The sequence below is a fragment of the Mastigoproctus giganteus genome, chromosome 14, assembly GCF_048544385.1.
Source record: "Mastigoproctus giganteus isolate SK-2022 chromosome 14, ASM4854438v1, whole genome shotgun sequence".
Classification (NCBI taxonomy): domain Eukaryota; kingdom Metazoa; phylum Arthropoda; class Arachnida; order Uropygi; family Thelyphonidae; genus Mastigoproctus; species Mastigoproctus giganteus.
The window spans coordinates 78,135,579-78,156,179 of NC_143588.1; the positions used below are offsets into that span (position 1 = coordinate 78,135,579).

The 20,601-nt window shown below is 34.7% G+C and overlaps 1 protein-coding gene across 2 annotated transcripts in view; it reads left to right on the forward strand.

Moving 5' to 3' along the window:
- LOC150075269 (myeloid differentiation primary response protein MyD88-like) overlaps positions 1 to 20,601 on the forward strand; it is a 60,259-nt gene that overhangs the window by 28,773 nt on the left and 10,885 nt on the right. Inside the window, exons 3-7 of one of the 2 annotated variants that reach the window (XR_016547911.1) lie at positions 345 to 413; positions 4,316 to 4,390; positions 7,813 to 7,987; positions 10,557 to 10,648; positions 12,575 to 13,378. Coding sequence is in view for 1 of the 2 variants with exons in the window: in XM_090389071.1 (XP_090245197.1) it covers positions 345 to 413; positions 4,316 to 4,390; positions 7,813 to 7,987; positions 10,557 to 10,648; positions 12,575 to 13,293 (1,130 nt within the window). In the remaining variant the exon portion in view is untranslated. Of the gene's footprint in view, positions 1 to 344; positions 414 to 4,315; positions 4,391 to 7,812; positions 7,988 to 10,556; positions 10,649 to 12,574; positions 13,408 to 20,601 lie in introns of those variants that run through there. The other variant, XM_090389071.1, reaches the window with a different exon arrangement.

The window sequence follows — 20,601 nt, forward strand, 5'->3', positions numbered from 1 at the left end:
AGGAAAACATAACTGCCAAACTGAACATCATCTTTCTTTAGACACCTTCACTGACTCTTTTCAGAAACTTTTAGAATGGTATAAATAAAGTCCATTCAGTCAGGTGGTGATTATTTTGAATAAAAATAAAACCATTTTGAGGTCCTTCACTTTGTGCTCTTTTTATTCCACCAGTACAGGAACTTTATTGCCATACCTCATACAATAAAAACTTTGCTGTATTTGGAGGGGTACTAAAGTGTAGAAACCATCATTGTAACAGACTACTGTTATTTATTTTTATATATTTATTTATACAAATGCTATGATTCTTATCTAAGTTTAAATACTAATTTTATAAACAGAAGCAGATACTCAGGCATATTATCGAAGGATGCAGATACAAGCAGAACCGCCACTGCAAGTTGCAGAAGGTAAGGTTATGATTTTTTCTTCAGAATTCTGTTTTATTTATATATATGCATAATTACAGGATATGGTTGTTTCCATCTATATATATTAAAATAAATTTTCTTACTTATTCAAATGTCAAATAAAAATTTCACTTCGAGTTAAGCATTAGTCAGTATTACAAGTATAAATTCCAAGCTTATTTACTATAAATGTTCATTTATAATTTAGCTTATTACTCGAAGAATGACTTCCATAATTTTACTAATTAAAGTAATTATTCTCTTATATTTTGTGCCCTACAACCTTATTGTACATTACAAGAATATATATTCTGTGACTTCTTGATTAGATACATTTAGTCTTTATTAGCAGAGCAGGTGGATACATAAAGATGCTGTTTTTGTGCTGTAATTCACTGCAAAATTTTAGAATACAGGCTCCAGTCATCACATGTATCATATGAAAGATTTAAGCGACTTTGAATGTGGCATAGCAGTTGGTGACAGATTCACTGGTATAAGAGTCTCGGAAACTGTGGTCCTGTCCTGCTGGGTTTTCATTTACAGTAGTATCTGTGGTGTATAGAGATTGGTCCAGTAGCCAAATAACATCCAGACAGTGGCAACCCTTTGGTCAGAAACAGTTTGTTGATGTGAGAAGCCAATGGAGGCTGACAAAACTTGTGCATGGTAACAGAAAGGCTACAGCCAGCCCAAATAGAATCCAGTACAACAAAGTAACCAAACAGACATTTCATAATACACAGCTTGCCGTACCTTGTCACAGGTGGGGTATCACAGCTGGCAACCAAACCAGGTTCCACTCCTGTCAGCAAGAAACAAGATGGTACAGCTACATTGGACTCAGGAACATGAACACTGGACAGCAGATTGGAAGAACTTTGTCTGTTTTGACAAATCTTATTTCCTGCTGTTGGGAGGACCAGAATATGAGTAAAACAGTACGGGTCCATGGATCTACCCTGTCACAAGTTAACACAATGCAGGCTGGTAATAGAAGAGTAATGGAAAATGTCTGGAGCATTTTTTATGGTACACATTGGCCTTCTGATATCAGCAGAGTAACATTTGGATGCCACAGATCATCTGGAAATTTTTTCTGAATGCACATTCCTTCATAGTATCTATCTGTGAATGGGCTCTTCAAACAGGATAACATGGCATATCACAATGCCAGAATTGTACAGAACTGTTTCTTCTTGGAAACAGTTCTGTACAATTCAGTCTACTGCAGTTTTCTCCCCAGTCACAAGATCTCAGTATAATTGAGCATATGGGATGAGGTGGAACAAGCTCTTTGGCATAGAGATCTGCAACCATTCAGTTTGTAATAACTGTGGGAAGGAGTTGAATCAGCATCCCTGTGGCATGTTTTCAGTACCTTGTTGAGCCTGTGGCATGATGAATCACAGATATTCTGGGGACTAAATGGTGACCTATTCACTATTAGATAGGTGTATCCAATAAAGTGGCCCCTCACTTATTTAATTATTTACAGAGTTATTACATTTCGGACATTTAACCTAAAAAGAACTTCCAGTGATAAAAGTAATATGAGTTTAGCTGCATGTATTTTGTTTAGCTTATTTGCAAACCAAGAGCAAACTAAAAAAAAAAAGACTGCAGTGTTGAAATAGGTTTCAATCCTTGATTGTTTTTCTTACACCATTTAGAGTGAGCCTTTTCTGCAGGTTTCTTGGTAATGTACCATTGATGGGATATTTCCTAAATAAGAATTTTCCCCTTTGTTTATAAGTAGGTTATAGTATCCATACAACTGTTTCAACTGTCATGTCTCTTCAGAGCATGAGATGGGTGGCTTCTGCATTTCAAGTGATAACATAAGAAAGCTGTTCAAGCACTAAAAATTTTGTTTCAGAAATGGAAGTTTTATTGTCATTTCTACAGCCACTCCTATTTTATTATGGACTGTTTTTAAACAGTCTATAATAAAACTGATTTTCTCCAAAGTAAATTCTTTTACTCTGTTTTCATAATAGCATAATACAGATTAACATAATAAATATGCATCGACATTCACACATGAGGAGTTATTCAGCAAGGGGAATGCCAGAGGTGTATTCAACTCTAGCAGTAAGCTACAGAATCTTGAAATAACTGGGAGTAAAGTGGAGGAGAAACTGTTGAAGATAAACACAAGAAAGGCACCCGGGGTGGATAGGATCTATCCAGTTATATTAAAGGAGGCAGCAAAGGAAGTAAGCAAACCCTTAGCCATAATTATGAGAGCTTCCTTGGACTCAGGGGAGGTACCCATAGACTGGAAATGTGCAAATGTGACCCCAATTCACAAAGGAGGATCAAAGGCTGACACAAGTAATTATAGACCTGTGAGCTTAACTTCTGTTCCAGGAAAATTAATGGAGGCACTGGTTAAAGAAGCACTGCAGGATCATTTAGACAAGACTTCAGTTATAGCTCAGACACAGCATGGTTTTGTTAAGGGGAAGTCTTGCCTGACCAACTTGATTGGATACTATGATGCAGTCACAAAAGAACTGGATGCAGGGAATAACTTTGATATTATATACTTGGATCTTAGAAAGGCTTTTGATACTGTTGCACATGGAAGACTGCTACACAAATTGGAGCAGTGTGGCATTGGAGGCAAGTTGCTGCTATGGATAAAGGGGTGGTTGAGGGGGAGAAGACAGAGAGTGGTAATTAATGGACACTGCTCATCGTGGACTAATGTTATTAGTGGAGTCCCTCAGGGCTCACAGTGTTGGGTCCATTATTGTTTTCTGTATTTATAAATGATATTGATGATGGTATATCAAGCTTAATGTCCAAGTTTGCAGATGATTGATACAAAGGTTGGCAGGGTTGTCAAGGACACTACTGACACTATGCTGCTGCAACAGGATCTGGAAAGGTTGAGCAGATGGACTGAGAGGTGGCAAATGAAGTTTAACATTGACAAATGTAAAGTACTACGCATGGGAAACAGCAACCCCAGAGCAACGTATCAACTCTGTGGTACTACACTGACAGTGGTAGAGAATGAAAGGGACTTGGGGGTGGTTGTGCAGGCAGATATGAAGTTCTCTGACAGTGCAGACGGGCTGCAAGAGTAGCTCATGGAGTATTGTCAATGATATACAGGAATTTTTCCAGCAGGGATAAGGAGGTGATTATTCCATTGTATAAGGCAATGGTCAGGCCACACCTAGAGTACTGTATACAGGTCTGGAGGCCTCATTTCAAGAAGGATGTAGAGCTGCTGGAACGAGTACAGAGAAGGGCAACAAGATTAGTGAATGGAACAAAGTGGTGCTCTTACGAAGAAAGGCTTAAGTTTTGCAAATTACAGTGTTTGGAGACTAGGCACCAGCGAGGTGATCTGATAGAGGTGTATAAAGCCTTGAATGGTTTAAGCATGCTCAATGCTGATGGGATTCTTCCTCTAGCTCAGAAAAATCACCTGAGAGGGCATAAATTCAAATTGAGGAAAGACAGATGTAGGATAGACGTGCGGAAATTTGCCTTTAGCCAGCGGGTGGTTGGTTGGTGGAACAGACTCCCATCCCTTGTGGTGGAGGTTGATAGCCTAAATAAGTTTAAGGCTCAGCTGGACAGGTATTTTGAACGAACAGAGGGGTGAAGTGGAAGTGGGTTTTTTTTTTTTTTTTTTTTTTGGCTGATGCTGCATAAGCTTGCTTTCTTGCATCAAATGCCTATGCTAATGCTAATGCTAATAAATAGTGCAAAGTTCTGCATCAAATTTTGCAAGGTAGGGGAATATAAAGATTTATAATGGTTATAAAGTCTTTTGTGTATTAGACTTCAATAATGAGTAATATTAAACTTAATTTTAAAGTACAATCAATTACTTTTTATGCTTTGTACATTAAATATAAAATTTGCTTTTTTTTTTATAGTTACTTCATGTCAAATTGTAGAGTTTATCCCTGATAATCCAAATTTGCTCACTATACATGACCATTCAGAAGGACGTAAGTACTTGAAAATATATTAATTTAGTATTTTTTATATTAAAATACAAATAAGCATGAGAATGACACTAATTTAATAATATGTCATTACCACAACAGATACAATGTTGATTATCATATTTAACACATTAATCACCATAATATTGATTCACCATAATTTTTGTTTTGAAAATATAATTATACCATAACCTATCCAAAAAAAAAACTAAAACCAAAATCATATTTGGATCTGCCAGGTCATCTAGATTCATTTTATATTAAATAATATTCTGTCTGTGGTGCTACAGCATCATAGACAGCATATTATTTAATGTAAAATGAATCTTGTGGTGATTAATGGGTTTAGGTAACAATTAAGCAGTTTCATAAAATAATAAGGGTTGATCTTTCAATTCAAGAATGACTTCAAAAGACACAAGCGTTTATTCCTAACTAAATGAACTTGTGCATGGTTACTTTCTTTTGAAAATAAGTATTCTTTAAAAATTGAATTTGCTCTTGATATTGTTAGAATTCTGGAAAATTCAAAACTTCAGCAAAAAACCACACGAAGAAGAAGAAACTTTCCACGAAGGCTATTATATGTATTAAAAATTCTACCTAATCAATCTAAACATTAAAATGCAACTTTGTTATGGTTGGAAGAAATAAGTAATTTTTTTGTCCTAGAAAAAGCATATTAATAACATTAAAAATATAAGTTTAATTTTCATTCTGTTCCATGTTTTGCTTGATGCAAAAGAAAAGAAATAAGTGTTATAGTACCATTATCACCACTGGATCCTCCACGAAAAAAAAGTCAACCTTGGGGTTGAAGTTAGCCTAACAAAAATCTCAGGCAGAGTTGGAGTATTCCATGTAAAATATTCTGAGTTTTTTTTTTTTATTCTAAAGACCAGCTCTCTGCGCAAATGCTTTTACAGATATAACATACATGCTCTTCAAGTGAGCATAGTGAGGTGTAGTTTATAACTACATTTATTAGCCATGAATCTTCATGTTGATGTGTGGGGAATCTGGATTCATATCAACATTTGTATTTCCCCATTGGCCCCATACATAAACTTCTGAAATGACTCTTGTGGATTTAAACTATAAAATTACAGAACCTCAAAAATCAAAAACTTTTTGAAATTTCTTCAAGAGTAGTTCACCGTACAGGCGGTAGAGAGAAAAGTCTGGCTGGACTAAAAAAAAGCATCACAGGTGCCAAATTTAATTACTGATACTGGAGACAGCATCTGAATCTGTGACTTTTATTTCTTAGACAAATATATTACCTATTGGACAAATCCAGCAGTATAGGTTAACATTTTGGCTTAATGTTGGAAACAGTCACTGTGTGGAGATTATAGGGATCAGAGCTTTGTATTATCTCATAAAAATAATGTTTTACCCCTCAATACTTAGGCTGTATACATAACCTACAAAAAACCAGAATTTTCAAATATTTTAAATATCCCACATCCCCAAGGATGCCAGATTTATAAGGTTCTATTTATATTTTTTTCCTCAGTTTTATACATAGTAATGGATTGAGAAATGAGATAATTTAAATTAAATGCTTGCATAAAATTTCATCCCCTCAACTTGAGGGTTGGAAAATTTAGAGAACATGCAAAAGAAAAATTAAATGATGCTTTGTACTCATTTAAAAAATCTCTTTCCATGGTCTTTTTAACTAAAATGTCATTTTAAAAATTCAAAGACCCAGCAGTGCTCAAAATCTAGCTATACCTTACAGCTGACATTTAATGAAACTATTATTTTATAATATTCTTTACCCATTGCTTGAATTTTGAGTTAAAAATATTATGTATTGGACAAAGTTTTGATTTCTGTGAATGAAAGATAATATCAAGTAATTAACCGATTTTTAAAATTTTATTCTTTTTTTTTGTTGATTTTTCATATAAAAAATCAAAGTACAGTAAACCCTCATTAAACTGGACTAATAGGGACTGAGAGGTGTCCGTTTTAACGAAAGTCCGGATTATATGAAATATGCTTTGTAATGTCTAGTGTGTAACAAAGTTGTACACCTGGTTCAATCGATAACCCTCCTTTTGAATAAAATCATTCAGTTGTTTCCCGAAAGGCTCAACATCTTAAAAATCAGCACTAAGAATTTCCCCACACATTTTCTTGTTTGAAATGTTATGCCATCTTCTAAATCTAAAAAGCCAACCTGAGCTTGCTTTAAATTGTTCAATTCCTAACTGTTTAGCTAGTCTCTCCGCCGCTGCTTGAATTTCTATTCCTCACAGCCAAACCATACAAATGAAGTTGGAAAAACAATTTGTATACAGTATCATTTAGTGCTTTATCAGTAGGCATCTGCACTTGTTTAACTTTACTTTTTTTTTCCTTCACGTATAACTCGAGAACAAAATTACGAATTTCACTTATTTTGTTTTTAATGTCCGACACGGTTTGTTTTGCGATGTCGTACTCAAGACAGATGCTGGACACCGAAGCTCCTTTTTCAAGTTTTTCTATCACCAATAGTTTATCGTGAAGAGAAAGTGTTTTATGCTTACATTTCTGGCCTACACTAGGCTTACTTAGAGACATTGTTTAACTGCACAGCACAAACGAAAAAAGGTAGAAGTGCATAACTGCAGAGCAAATGACAAACAACTGTCTGAACTGCAGCCGGAAACCAGGTTGTTTGTGCAGCGTGAGTCATCACAGCCCAATGACCTTGGATACAATACATATGACCTTTGAGCCCAATCGTCGTTTGATTTTTACACTTCTAAATTTTTTTAGAGCTGTCCAGATTAAGCGACATCTGGATTAATGAGGGTTTACTGTATTTGATGTTATATATATTTTTACAGATGTGCACACACACACACAAAGATACTGTAGACGGTTGTTCTTCTTATATAAAAAAGTATCTCAAATATTTTAATTTTTGATAGTTTATAAGTTTGAACTTATAGACTTTTTGGCATCTCTCATATCGTGAGTATAATAGTCACTGGTTTTCCAGGTAAGCACCAATTTATGCTTACCCATCAATGACAAAATCAAAAAATTATTGAAAGCAGGGAGGCAAACAGCTTCATAAATATCATAGAAAAGAAACCATTGTAAAAAAGTCATGTAATTGTACTTAAATATAAAATATAATACCTTCCAGTTAGAATTAACACTTATCTTTTTGTAAAGTGCTATTTATTTATGGTCCAAAGCTGCAAATCTTCATAGTGACAGCTGCATTATATGAGAGATCAATGTCATACCTGAAAACATTTGTCTTTTCCAGTGAAAAGCTATATATTTAATATACCTTGTATTTGCTTGACTAATATAGGTTATGTTAAGTACTCTTGATTTTTTTCATAGCTTATGACTTTTCTTTTACAAAGGTTATGTACGTAAAATTCCTCAAGTTTGTTAAATTTATTTTTCAGGACCAACTTATTATGATGCATATGTTTGTTATGCTCAAGAAGATCAGCTGTTTGTGAACGAATTAGCTAAATATCTAGAGTCTACACAGTTTCGATTAAGGTTATTTATTAAAGGAAGAGATCTTCTTCTAGGAAAAGATGAATATGAAACTTATGCCACACTAATTGAGGAGAGGTGAGTTGGAATAACAAGATTGCATTATTCTTAGTTTATAAATGAACACTATATAGTTACTGTTAATGTTTTTTCCTTTATTTGTCCATCCTATATGATGGTATGATAGCTTTCCCCTCTCATTATCTGTTTGGTAAAGGTCTGAAGTTTGATCCCTCTCACACACTGGACAAATTTTCTATAAAGGCTGTTTAGCTTGGAGGTGTGTGGTTGTTCCTCCCACATGGATATAAACCAGTCATATTTGATTTTATAACTGTTTTTTATTCTTTAATTTTTTTTTCTAAGGCAATAGATTTTTTTCTAAGAAACTATCATATTATTTTTTTTCATTTTCATATATTGATATCTTTTCTCCCCATTCAGAATTAAGTTCACTTTGTATCTACTGCGATCATTATTTGTCAACATATTTAAATTTGATAAAGGCTATGATAAAACTGAATTATTTGGGCCAGCCATTAGCATGTGCAACCACAAGTAAAGAGGTTGTGGGGTCAAGCCTGTATGCTTCCACAAAAAATGAATAGCCCATCATGAACTCTGGCTGCCCCTTTAATAATTAATTTGGTATGTATGTATGCAGTCAGTGAATATGGAAACTCTTCTGGCTTTTGCCATCTTGAGATTAAATGGATGGAATTTTATTATTTATTAATCCTCTTTATAATTGCTAAGCTTTTAAAGCAATCTTCTTTTCCAAAACATCATTACTGGCTGAAGTTTATCTCCAAGCAACCAATGCAAATTCTAAAGATTAGAAAACTGACAAACTATCCTAAACTAACTTTTTATTTCCCCTCCCTAAGAGAATTATTAATATACAGCAGTTAGACAGATCTCATCCTGTTTAACTTAAAATTTTGTTCCCTTCCCAGATAATTCAATGACTCACCCTTTTTAATGTAGAATTAAGAGATTACATACTAAATCTGATTCTGGAACTATCGATTGGCTCATCCCCTTTAACCCCTAAAGCAGAGGTTCCCAAACTTTCTCGGTTCAGGGTGCCCTTAGTGTCTCAGTAATTTTCTCACGGCACCCCTAGGCCAAAATAAATATCTAACAGTTCCATTTATTAAGTAGTTAGGCCCAAACAACTTGATAAGTAATGTTGAAACTGTGAATTACCTCAAGCTAGTAGTTCACACTGTGTCCGACAGATGTTGAGTATTGCTGTGTTTCCCTCAAATTTTAAATATCCAGCGGTGAGTGAGTTCACTGCGGTGCCCTGGCACACAGTTTGGGAACTGCTGCTCTAGAACTAAGTAGCCTTAGCCTAGCAGTAAGAAAACTTAATCTAAAACTGTTCCTGTTATCCAGAGGTTTCATGTAATTTCATGAAATATCAGAGTAACTCAGCTCTCGTAATCTAATCTCAGCCCAACTATTATTGTAGTTTTATGGTAGTTGGAATAGCTGTTGTAGATACCTTGTGTGTTTCCTATTCTTTCGTCCACCTTTCATAGTATAGAAAATTTTCTTCTTAAAAAAAATTATTTCATTAGTTTATTAATGAAAACTTGGAAAAGTTTTTTCTTTTTTAATCTTTAAGTTTTTTGGTTACATTTATTTTTGTAGCCTACACTAAATTATCACTTTTTTCTTTCTTTCTGTATTCAAAATAGAATAAATACTGATTTTAAAAATCTGCAGGATAGAGTGCTGATTTTCTTAGAATTGCCACTATGTTAAGTTCATAAAAGCATGGCAGAGCTTAAAAAAAAAGCTAAACCATTGATAGTTAATTGGGTCCCCACTAATGTTACCAGATGTTCCTGGTTTCTGAGGATAATTCCCAGAAAGGAATTATTTGTCCTTGGAATATCCTTAATTTTTAGAATTCATCTCTGGGAAAGGTTAATCATCATATACTCGAAACTACTCTTACCAAATTAATATTCTGCACCTTACATGATGAACTCTCAAAATGGTCAACAATGATATACATACTTAACACCACTATGGCTGCATTATTATTATCATTTTAATTAATTTTATTAAAATTATAAAATTATTTTATTTTATTAATTTTAATAAAAGCCTTTAGCTTTTATAATTATTAAAATTAAAAAGCTGAAGGCTTTTTTGGATAATATATTTAAATAATAAGTAATTTAATAATTATTTTTTAAATTTAATATTATAATCAATATTAAAATTATAATGCTTATAACAAATGTAATTTTATTTGCTTAATTAATAATCAAATATATTCAAGTCTGGTGTATGTGAATGCTGTACAATGCTGAAGTATTATAGGTTCTAATATCTCTTGTGTTTGGGGTCACCATAAAAAATCAATTTCATTTTTTAAATTATTATTATTATTTAATTCTGTCTCCAGAAATACGGAATGATATAGATTTATTTTCTGAATTCATTAAGTTGAAGCCATTTTGTCTCAGATTTAATGAAAAAAAAAATAGTAACCTTAGTTATGTTGTATTTTAATACTCTTTCTACTACTAATAATAAAATAAAGCAAAGCTGAAAAGAAACTATAAAAGTTTTGATTGGAATAGTGTAATATACATGTTTTAATTATTTTATATATATATTTTTACAGATGTAACAAGATGCTTGTACTATTATCTCCAGAGTTTTTAGAGTGTACAGAGTGTAAATTTCAAGCAAGGTTTGCAGCTAGCCTTGGAATTGGTAAGTGGAAATATTTAACTGATAAACATATAGCATTTTAATGTCATGTTAATCAACAAGAAATTAACCTTTTTTCACAGAACAGGTCTCTTTAACCTTTTTAATTATTTTGCACCTGACAATGCAGTATCTGAGTTGGAATGCTCAGTGTGTGTCATCTGGATTTCAGCAGCATGCCCCAATATTTTTCAATCCGGAATGTGAACGATACATTGATTGACAGAAATATGCAGAAGAAATAGAATAAATAATGGAAAAAGTTCCTGTTTATTAAGTTTCCAATTCATCATAAAAACCAAATCGAACCTGTTTATACTACAGGACTGATATGCATGTAACTTCCAGTTTTCGTGGCAACATGCAGATTCAAATGATTTCTTTTTCTGTTTTACCGAAAAGTTGTAAGTATTGGGGATATTCGGTGCATGGAGTTTAGATTTTAGTTCTTTGAGGAAATATTTGTGGCATATTGACTACTTTGCTCATATTGTGCTGGTTCTTATGATATTATCTGAGATATTTTTATTGTGCTTATGTCTGCTCAAGCATGTGTGTGTGTGTTCACAGACCAGCTTGCATATTGTGCATGCTGGAGAATCCTGGAATAACTCATGAATAACTTAGGTCAGTTAATTACAATTCCAGTTGAAGAAGCCTTTAACAATTCTTCAAACCCAGATCTGTCCAAACAAGTGATAGAACTCCTTTACTGTCACAGGAATCTAAATTTCAGTGTTGCACACCTTTTTTTCATTCAGTCTGAAATATGATTGGCTCTAATTGATTATTTTCCATGTGACACTCATTAGTAGTGATTAAATGTAAGTTGGAGAATTTTAATGACAGTTAGCTCTCAATATATTTAAAAAGTTAAAAATAAAAAAAAACTACCAATTTTCCTGAATAAAGATTAGGAAATCTTTTTTTATTTTAAAGGTTGGCAGTGCATGTCACTGACTGTAGCGGTATTAGTATTGACAAAATGATGCAAGGATGTAAGTCTGTGTAACATCAGCCAAAAAAAGTAATTCAAATCAAGTTCACTTCTTTTAATTATTTCTTCTTAGTATTTGTCTAATTCCTCTTTAAATTTAGATAAATTTCTTATCTCTACAAGCCTACATGGGAATTTATTCCAGGTCAACTGATGTTTGACTAAAGGCAAAATTTTTAAATGTATTTATCATTTATCCTTTCTCTATTTAAATAAATGTTCCTTTGTGTGTTTAGTTTTCTCAGCCCTTTTAAAGCTTTAAATACCTCAATCACTTCACCACATAAATGCCTATTTCCAAACACTGTAATTTACAAAACTCTAATTTCCCTCCCTCTCATTCTCTGTCCATAATTAAGTTTGCTGCTCTTTTATCTTCCTTTTCTATATGTGGTTTTCAACGTTTAAGATGCAGCCAAGCCATTACTTTGCCTCTAGAAGCAAAGTTTCTTAATATCATTTGTAGAACTCCATAAGTTGTCCTAAAATAATTATAATCTCGAATAGTTATAATTCTGTCACCCTTAGTTTTTTAGTTCACTGATGGCAAAACTTTCTCAGCCTGAGTGCCAAAAATAAGCCAAAGCAAAAATATGGCAATATAAAATAAAAAACTGAATAAAATCAGTAAACAGTTTTTATTGATATTATACAATGGTAACAATATTTGAAAGTTTCTAATGAGAACTTCTGCAATTTCTTTCTAATTATTGCCCCCTCCCCCCTTCTCATAATGGCACATCACCAGCACCTTGCTTGCCTGCTGAAAGGTTTAAACTTTTGCTTTTTCTCATTTTAATTTATTACTTAGTAACAGTATGCAGACAGGGAATAAACATTTTTCACTTTTTTTTTTTTTTTTTTTTTTAACTAGTATGATTTTAATTTAGAATATTCAGATTAGATTCAATAATAGATTCTTATAATTTCAGAAAAAAGAAGCAGAAAACTGATTCCAATAGTTTACAAGAAATGTGAAATACCACCACTTCTGAGGTTTGTTAATAAGTTGGACTTCACCAAGCCAGATATATATGAGTGGATGTGGCCAAAATTGATTACATCTATCACACAACCTGGATGCCATACCTTCCTATCCCCTGCAACAGCAATGTCTTCTTCATCAAGCCAACAGCCAACAATAACTTTTCCTCCAACTATTTCTTTTCCAGCCTTATCTGCACCTTCTACTGCAACCCAACAACCAGCAATAACTTTTCCTCCAACTGTTTCTTTTCCAGCCTTATCTGCACCTTCTACTGCAACCCAACAACCAGTGATAACTTTTCCTCCAACTATTTCTTTTCCAGCAATACTTCCGCCTTCTACTTCAGCTGATAACAGCACAGTTACTGCTATTAGTTTACCAAGCACAACAAGTACCAGTGTAGTCATGTCTACAAATTCTTCACAGATCTCACTAAATGCATCAGAGTCCAAACAGTTAGATGTTCCACCTCAAGCACTACAGTCATCTCCTAAAACAACAACTAAGCGTTCCTTCTTTCCTTTCCGGATGAAAAGCTCATCATCTCATTCTAGTAATAGTAAAACTTCGACCAATTCGTCCAGTAGCAGTAGTGGATACAACAGCCAAAGTGACATCTCTTGGATCAGTTCTGATAATGCAGAAAATGACACTAGTTTATAATTTTAGCTGTCTTTTGACTGACTGCTTTATTTTCTGTGATACTCAAGATATCCCACCTTTTCTTCTCAAGAACATTATACCAAGGGTAAAAAATTTGTTTTATGTGATTGATCTATATTGGTCTATCATGTTATCTTTAATAAAAAAAAAATGACGATTACACTTATAGTTATTTTTTTAAATACTTGTTTAGTTAAATGTCTTTAGAATTTCAGATATAAATTAATTTTAGTCTATCCATCAAGTATCTGTCATGTTTTATATATCACTTGGATGATTGTCTTGGCTTTGTGAATGGGGAACAGTTAAATGTTTGCAACTACTAACTGTATGGATTTGCTTTTTAGTGTTTTAATCAGCCATTTGTCTGGATACTAGAAGACTCGACCCTTTATTTGTACTGTGTGTACTGAAGTTCGGTTTACAAAGCAGAAAATTTTACGATTAAATTTTTTCTTGGTAAAGTTTTAAAGATATAAAGAAATTTAATAAATACTTAACAGTTAAATATTTTAGTTATAAATGTAAAAATATCAGTAATTCATAGCATTCACCTGTGTGTATTTTCTAAAATTATATTTTTATTCTATTGACTTACCCTTTACTAGTTACAGATACAGCACAAGTAGTACTAACTTATATAGCAGTCTGTTTCTTAAGGTAAATGCATCAGTATTAACTATTTTTGGAATATATAAATTACCTGTGTAGTTATTTTGCATTACTTTATACATTAGGTTGGGATAGAAGCATAAAACTGCTTATACAGTAAAATTCCATTGTAATGATTCACAATTTCACTGTAATGAATATCACTGAGAATTATTTTAAAATAATCATTATTTGTTTGCATAAATTCTCTTGACTTTTCTAATGCACAAAAGTAGTAATTTTGTAAATACTGAGTTTCAAATCAATATTATACAAATAAAGTAATATAACATACTTATAGATTAAATGAAAATTAAGTACACTGTTATAGTATTAATAGTGGAAAATGATGCAAAAAAGTAAGCTTATATGATATCAGCTATAAAAAAAAAAAAAATCCCATTTTATCATAGGATAAATTGGATTTGGAATTTTTTAAAACTATCCAGTTCAACAACAGATGACAGCTTGTTCCAGTAATCAACCACCTATTGGCTGTAGGCAGAATTATTTTGCTCATCTATTCTACAACCATCCTTCCTCAATTTGAAGTTATGCCCCTTCATGTGCATAACCTGAGCAAGAGGAAAAATCCCATCAGCACTGAGTCACGGGTACCTAGTCTCCAGATGCTGCAATTTGCAGAAATAAAGCCTTTCTTGGTAAGAGTATCCCTTTGTTCCCCTCTCACCAATCTCGTTACCCTTCTCTGTACCAATTCCAGCAGCTTTACAATCCTTCCTAAAGTTCTACTGAACCCCATCTTCAGACTTCTGAGGGGAAACATAAGAGAAAATTATTACATAAAATTCTATATAATATTATAAGTAGTTTCATATAAGATATTGTTATTATAGCAAAGTGTGAAAAACAATAATTTAATTTCTTTTGTATTTTTTCACTCTGTTATTATAACAATATCTTATATGAAAGTACTTATACTACTATTTAGAATGGTTATGTAATTGTCTCTTATGTTTCCCATCAGAGGCCTGAAGATTGGGTTTGGTAGAACTTTGCAGTGTTGCCGATATTTTAGGTGTAGTTTGATGTGGTATAACAGTGTATGTACTTAGTTGTCATTTAATCTATACATATGACTAACCATGTATCATCCCCCTCCTAACAATTAATGGCTTTTTTTTTTTTTTTTATGAAAACCCCAAACACAAGAGGTATTAGAACCTATAATACTTAGTACTGTGCTTGGGTTGGAGATTGAGAAGACGAAAGAAGATATTTGTTGACATTAGACTTGAACTTCTGTAGACTGTAATTTTCAGGAAATACATATGAAGGAAGGTTGTTCCAGAAAATGGCAGTTGAATGAATAAACAAGGAAGATGAAAAGTTGGATCTGTGAGTTTGAAGTTGGACAGTATATGGATGTTGGCAGCACGTATTTGGACTATTTTGAAAGAGAGAGCGGGAATTATAGAAGCCAATTCAGAAGAACAGTGTCCATGGAAGTATCTGTAGAAAAGGCATGCAACAGAAACAGAATGTCTATGAGAGAGAGAGAGAGTGGAGAGACTCCATTATAGATGAGTCATTAATTAACCTGATTGCCCTCTTCTGAATGGAATCTAGAAGCCTGAGAGAGCTTTTGGGAGCACTGCCCAATGTGAAGAACATTATTCCATGATAGGGGGGATTTGCAATTTGTACAGCTGTTTGGAAGAAAAGTAACGCCGAGAGAGAAAGAGAAAACCAAGTTTTTTAGATGCAGAGGAAGCAATATTTGTAATGTGCTTGTGCCAAGAGAGAGATTAGAAGTCAGGGTAATTCCCAAAAGAGATATATCATCTTGCCTAGAAATCGGAGTGTCACCAGAGTTAAGCATAGGAGCAGAAGAATCCTTTTTGCAAGATATAAGACGACTGAATTTTAGAAGTATTGAAATCAACTAAGTTGTCTTTGTCCCACTCGAGATCGGCATTTAAGGAATTGGTAGCGGATAATCGAGAAGTTGAAGCTAATTGAGCAGGGCGAGGTTTCTCAAACTGGAAAGTGGAGTGCAATGTGCTATCATCAGCAAAACTATGGATACGATTCCAGTCAATCAAAGGAGGTCATTAATATACAAGAGGAAAAGAGTGGGGGAAAGAACTGAACCTTGGGGGAACACCAGCATTAGTGGAGAAGTTAGAAGACAGAGAGCCATATAAAATCACCCTCAGTGAGCAATAAGAGAGAAAACTAGGTAATAAATTACAAAAAACAGTTGACAAACCATAAGATGGAAGCTTGTTTAGAAAACTTTTATGCCAAAAATGATCGAAAGCCTTTGAGATGTCAAGAGCAACTGCTTGTGTTTCACTGAACTTTTCCATTGAATTTGTCTATAAATGGTAACATAAGCCAGAATATCACCAGTGGATCGACACTGACGGAATCCATACTGCCGATCATTGATCAGATGAAAGGTTTCTAGATAGTTTAAGAGTTGGTGGTTAATTGATTTCTCCATTACTTTAGAAAGAGTAGAAGTAATTGCAATGGGATGATAAATGGTTGGGAGTGATCTGTTACCCTTTTTAGGAACTGGCTGGATATGAGCAAATTTCCAAGCAGAAGGAAAAACACCTTTGGAATATGAAAGTGAAAAAAGGCAGCAAAGAACAGGCGTAAGTTCAGGAGCACAGATTTTGAGAACACGAGGAGAAATACCATCAGGACCTGGAGCTTTCTTAGCATCAAGATTCATCAAAATCCTTCTGACGGAAGACCAAAGGTCACAGGAGGCATTGAATGGAGCATGTTGAGAATGGTGGGAAGTGTTTTACCGAGATCATTAATATATGAGTTGGAAGAAAAATGGGATGCTAGCAGATCTGCTTTATCCTTGGCTGAAGTGACAATAGAACCATTTGGTTTTGACAGTGGTAGAAGCAGAGATGGGCAAAAGTTGTGACCAATAGCTTTGGCAAGAGACCAGAATGATTGGCTACCATTACGGCAAAGAAGCAAATTTTCTACTATTAGCCTGTTCAAAATCTAGTTTGGACTGATTAATAACTGCTTTACAATGGTTGTGAGCTTTCGTTTAGGCAGAAAATGAAACTGAAGAATTGGGAGCAAGCCAATTACAATATGCAACATTCTTCTTTTGAACAGCCTTAGCACATTTATTGGAAATGTGCTAAGGTTCTCGTCCTTAATCCAAGGTTTGGATTAAGGACGAGATTTTAAGGTGGAGTGTGAAATAAAGGATTCCATCCCTACAAGAATAATTTCACTGACTCAATCTGAGTAAACATCAGAAGTTTTGAAACAGTAATCCTACCGAGGTAAAGAAGAAAAAAAATCTCACAGGTCATCCCATTTTGCATTCTTGTAATGCCAAACAACAAGAGGTTTGGAATAGCCATGAGATAAAGGCTCAATTGAGAAGAGACAATCACCAAGTTGTGATCGGAGGGGCCTAAAGGTTGTTGTTGTTGTTTGGTTTTTAGGAGCATTAGCAACTAAGGCCATATTGCTCCAGGATATGCGGTGGTCATTCCTTGACCTTTCCGTATTTGGTGGTGACGGGCTCGAACTCCGGTCTAATCAAGAAGCATGTGCTACGCACTGGGGCCTAATGGACCACTCACTTCGACCGTGTACTTAGAAGGGTTTTTTTATAAGAAAAAGATCAAGCGTGTTGGCTGTATGGTTAGGATTGTCCGGTATATTGGTAGGTAAATGAACAATCTGTGTGAAGTCATTAATAATTGCAAAAGCCTCAGCATCTCGACTGGTGGGTCTGTGCAACTAGTGGAAGCCAGCTGGAGTGTGAGCATTAAAATCAACCAAGGAAAATGGAAGCCAGCTGGAGTGTGAACATTAAAATCAACCAAGAAAATTACCTCACTGTTAGGAAAGTTGAACTGGAGAAAGTCACGTTGCAAAGAGAGGAAGTCAAAGAGTTCCAAGTGATTAGTGGAGTTGGGAGAACGGTAGAGACAACAGATGAATTTGACAGAATGAGGTAGAGAGATTTTAAGCCAGAGAAGATCAAAAAGAGGAGATTCCAAATTACCAAGTCTCTGACAGGGAATATTGGAACGGACATATGCACAAGTACCACCTTTGAGGTGAAAGGAATAATACAGCGAATAATTTGGGCAACTGAGATGAGCAGTGGTTGATTCAACCAATAACTGAGATTCTGTTAGAAAAAGTACATAGGGTTTGGCAGACTAAGTGGAAATGGACATCATTGAGATTAGAACTGAGACCAAATATATTTGTGAAATGAACTAGGAAATGTTTGGGAGCTTTAGGTCTTTTCACAGATAAGTTTGCTCTATTAATTTGACAATTCATGGTGTATTCAATAGTAAGAAAAAGTGGGGGGCATTCTGTATGAAATAATGAAATTTTTGGATATAGTGTACCCATGGTAAGAATATACCCAGATCGTTGCCATACGTGGCTTCAACAATGTCCCTGCATACACACTACTCGGATTCCCTCCAGTCACTATCTGGCAGAGTAGAGGTAGCAAGATTATAGACTAGGTGATCTGGAAGCCTCCTAGAGAGTTACCAATAGGTTCAGTCTGGTGTAGTGACTAGTGGCCGGCCTCTGAACACTGTTTTAGAGCTGTACCCTCGAAATGTAAGGAAGTTTGGATCTCGCCATGGTGTTCCTCATAATCTCAAAAGACATCAATCATACTGCATGATGGAAGAGATGGGGAAGGGTTGACCGGAACTTAGCTCTGGAGACTAAACATGGGTTCCACCACTTAAAGCCTCCAATAAACAAAGTGGTGGTATTGCACTGGTTGATCAGAGTCATCTACCACCTAGTATTAAACATAGGGGCGGCATTCCTCAGTGTGGTGGGGGCACCACACCTCGACCCCTGCTTACGCTGGTTCATACTCACAGTGTACTTCTGCATGGGGGTTATACCCAGGATTACTAACAGTCCCACCATCATGAATGTGCAAGCAGAGGATCTGACTGTCACAGACCTTCCAGACTTTGACAAAATTGGGTGCACTTGACTTGAGTGTCACCCAAATATCAGTTCTATCATTGTTTTAGACTTCAAGGTAGCAAGCACAGCTTTTCTGGCATATCTGAGAGAATGTCTGTGACAGCCTCAAGGACTTACTACGTAAGTAAATATATTTGAAAAAAAAAAAAAAAAGTTTTGAAAGCATATGCTCTTCTGGCTTTGGCTGTCTAGAGAATAAATAAAAATTTATTATAATTATTATTTACATTCTGTTTATAAAAAATGCAGTAGCCTATAAATTTAATTTCTGTGTTTTAATGTTTGATTTCAGATTCTGTTCAAGTTGAATAGAATCTGAAATCAAGTTGAATAAGAATGCTAATTTTAACACTTAGCAACATGTATAGAGTGAAAGACTTTAAATCATGAAAACCAAAGCTTCCCTCCCCCATCCCCAGTAAAAAAACTACAAATTCGTGTCACGGATTTGCCATCACATATGACAAGAGGCTTACAAAGAACTAATATTGAGAAAGTTGCCCAGGAAATATTTTCATTATTTAAAATCATATTCATTTAATGGGATTTTACTATATATTTTATTTCATTTTAATCTTCTTATTATTTTTTTTAGCTGGGGTGGGGGCCTTGTAAAATCAAGTTATATTGATTAGAAGATAATGATTTGGTAATGGAAATTTTTTTATTAATTTCAGAATTAATAGATTAATATCAATTTTCCTGATTAGCCTAAATAATAAGTAGCTGAAATACATAACCTTCTAGCCAAGAACTGTAACTGTCTAAAATTTGTGTAAAATTTTAATGATTGTTGCATACTATGAGGGTGGTTCAAAAAGTTTGTATTCTAACATATACAGGAAAGCAATACCATTATGATTCCCTTTTTATTTTTCAACAGTCTCCAGCCACTGCAATGCACTTCTCCCACTGATGCCTTGATCCCACTGGAAAAAAAATCTTTATCTTGGTCTTCCAACCATGCACCCACAGCTGCAACCACCTCAGAGCCAGAAGCATATCTGTTCCCATGGATGTTATCCTTTAGCTTAGGATATAAAAGTCACTAGGGGCAAGACCTGAAGAATAGGATGGTTGCTGAAGCAACTGAATCCTGCAGTCTGTATGGTGGCCATTGCAATCTGTTAGGTGTGACTAGGTGCACTGTCATGAAGGAGCAAGACACCTTTTCACAGTTTTCCATGCTACTTTTCCTTGACAGCTTCACAAAGTTGCCTCATGAGGTTGCCATAGTATGCATCAGTGACAGTGGTGCTCTTTTCCAGGTAGTCAATCATGATGATGTCTTCTGCATCCCAAAAACTGATGCTATCACCTTGCAAGCTGACAGAGCAACACAGCACTTCTTGGGTGGTGGAGAACATGGATGCTTCTACATCATCTCTGGTCAACGTGATGAACCCATGGATGCTTGCAATGCATATTCAAGTTGGTGATGCACATTCATTTGTGGCATGCCTTTTGCTCATCTGTCAACATTCATGACAGATGAGCAAATGGGACCCATTGAGCACTGCCCTTTTTCATCTTAAACAATATTGTCAGGATTGAATTGATACTGCCAATTGAAATGCCTAACAGGCATTTGTCTGTCTTGCATCACTAGATCATGCATACAGTTGATGTTTTCCTTAATGGTGGATGTGGAGGGTCATCCAGAAC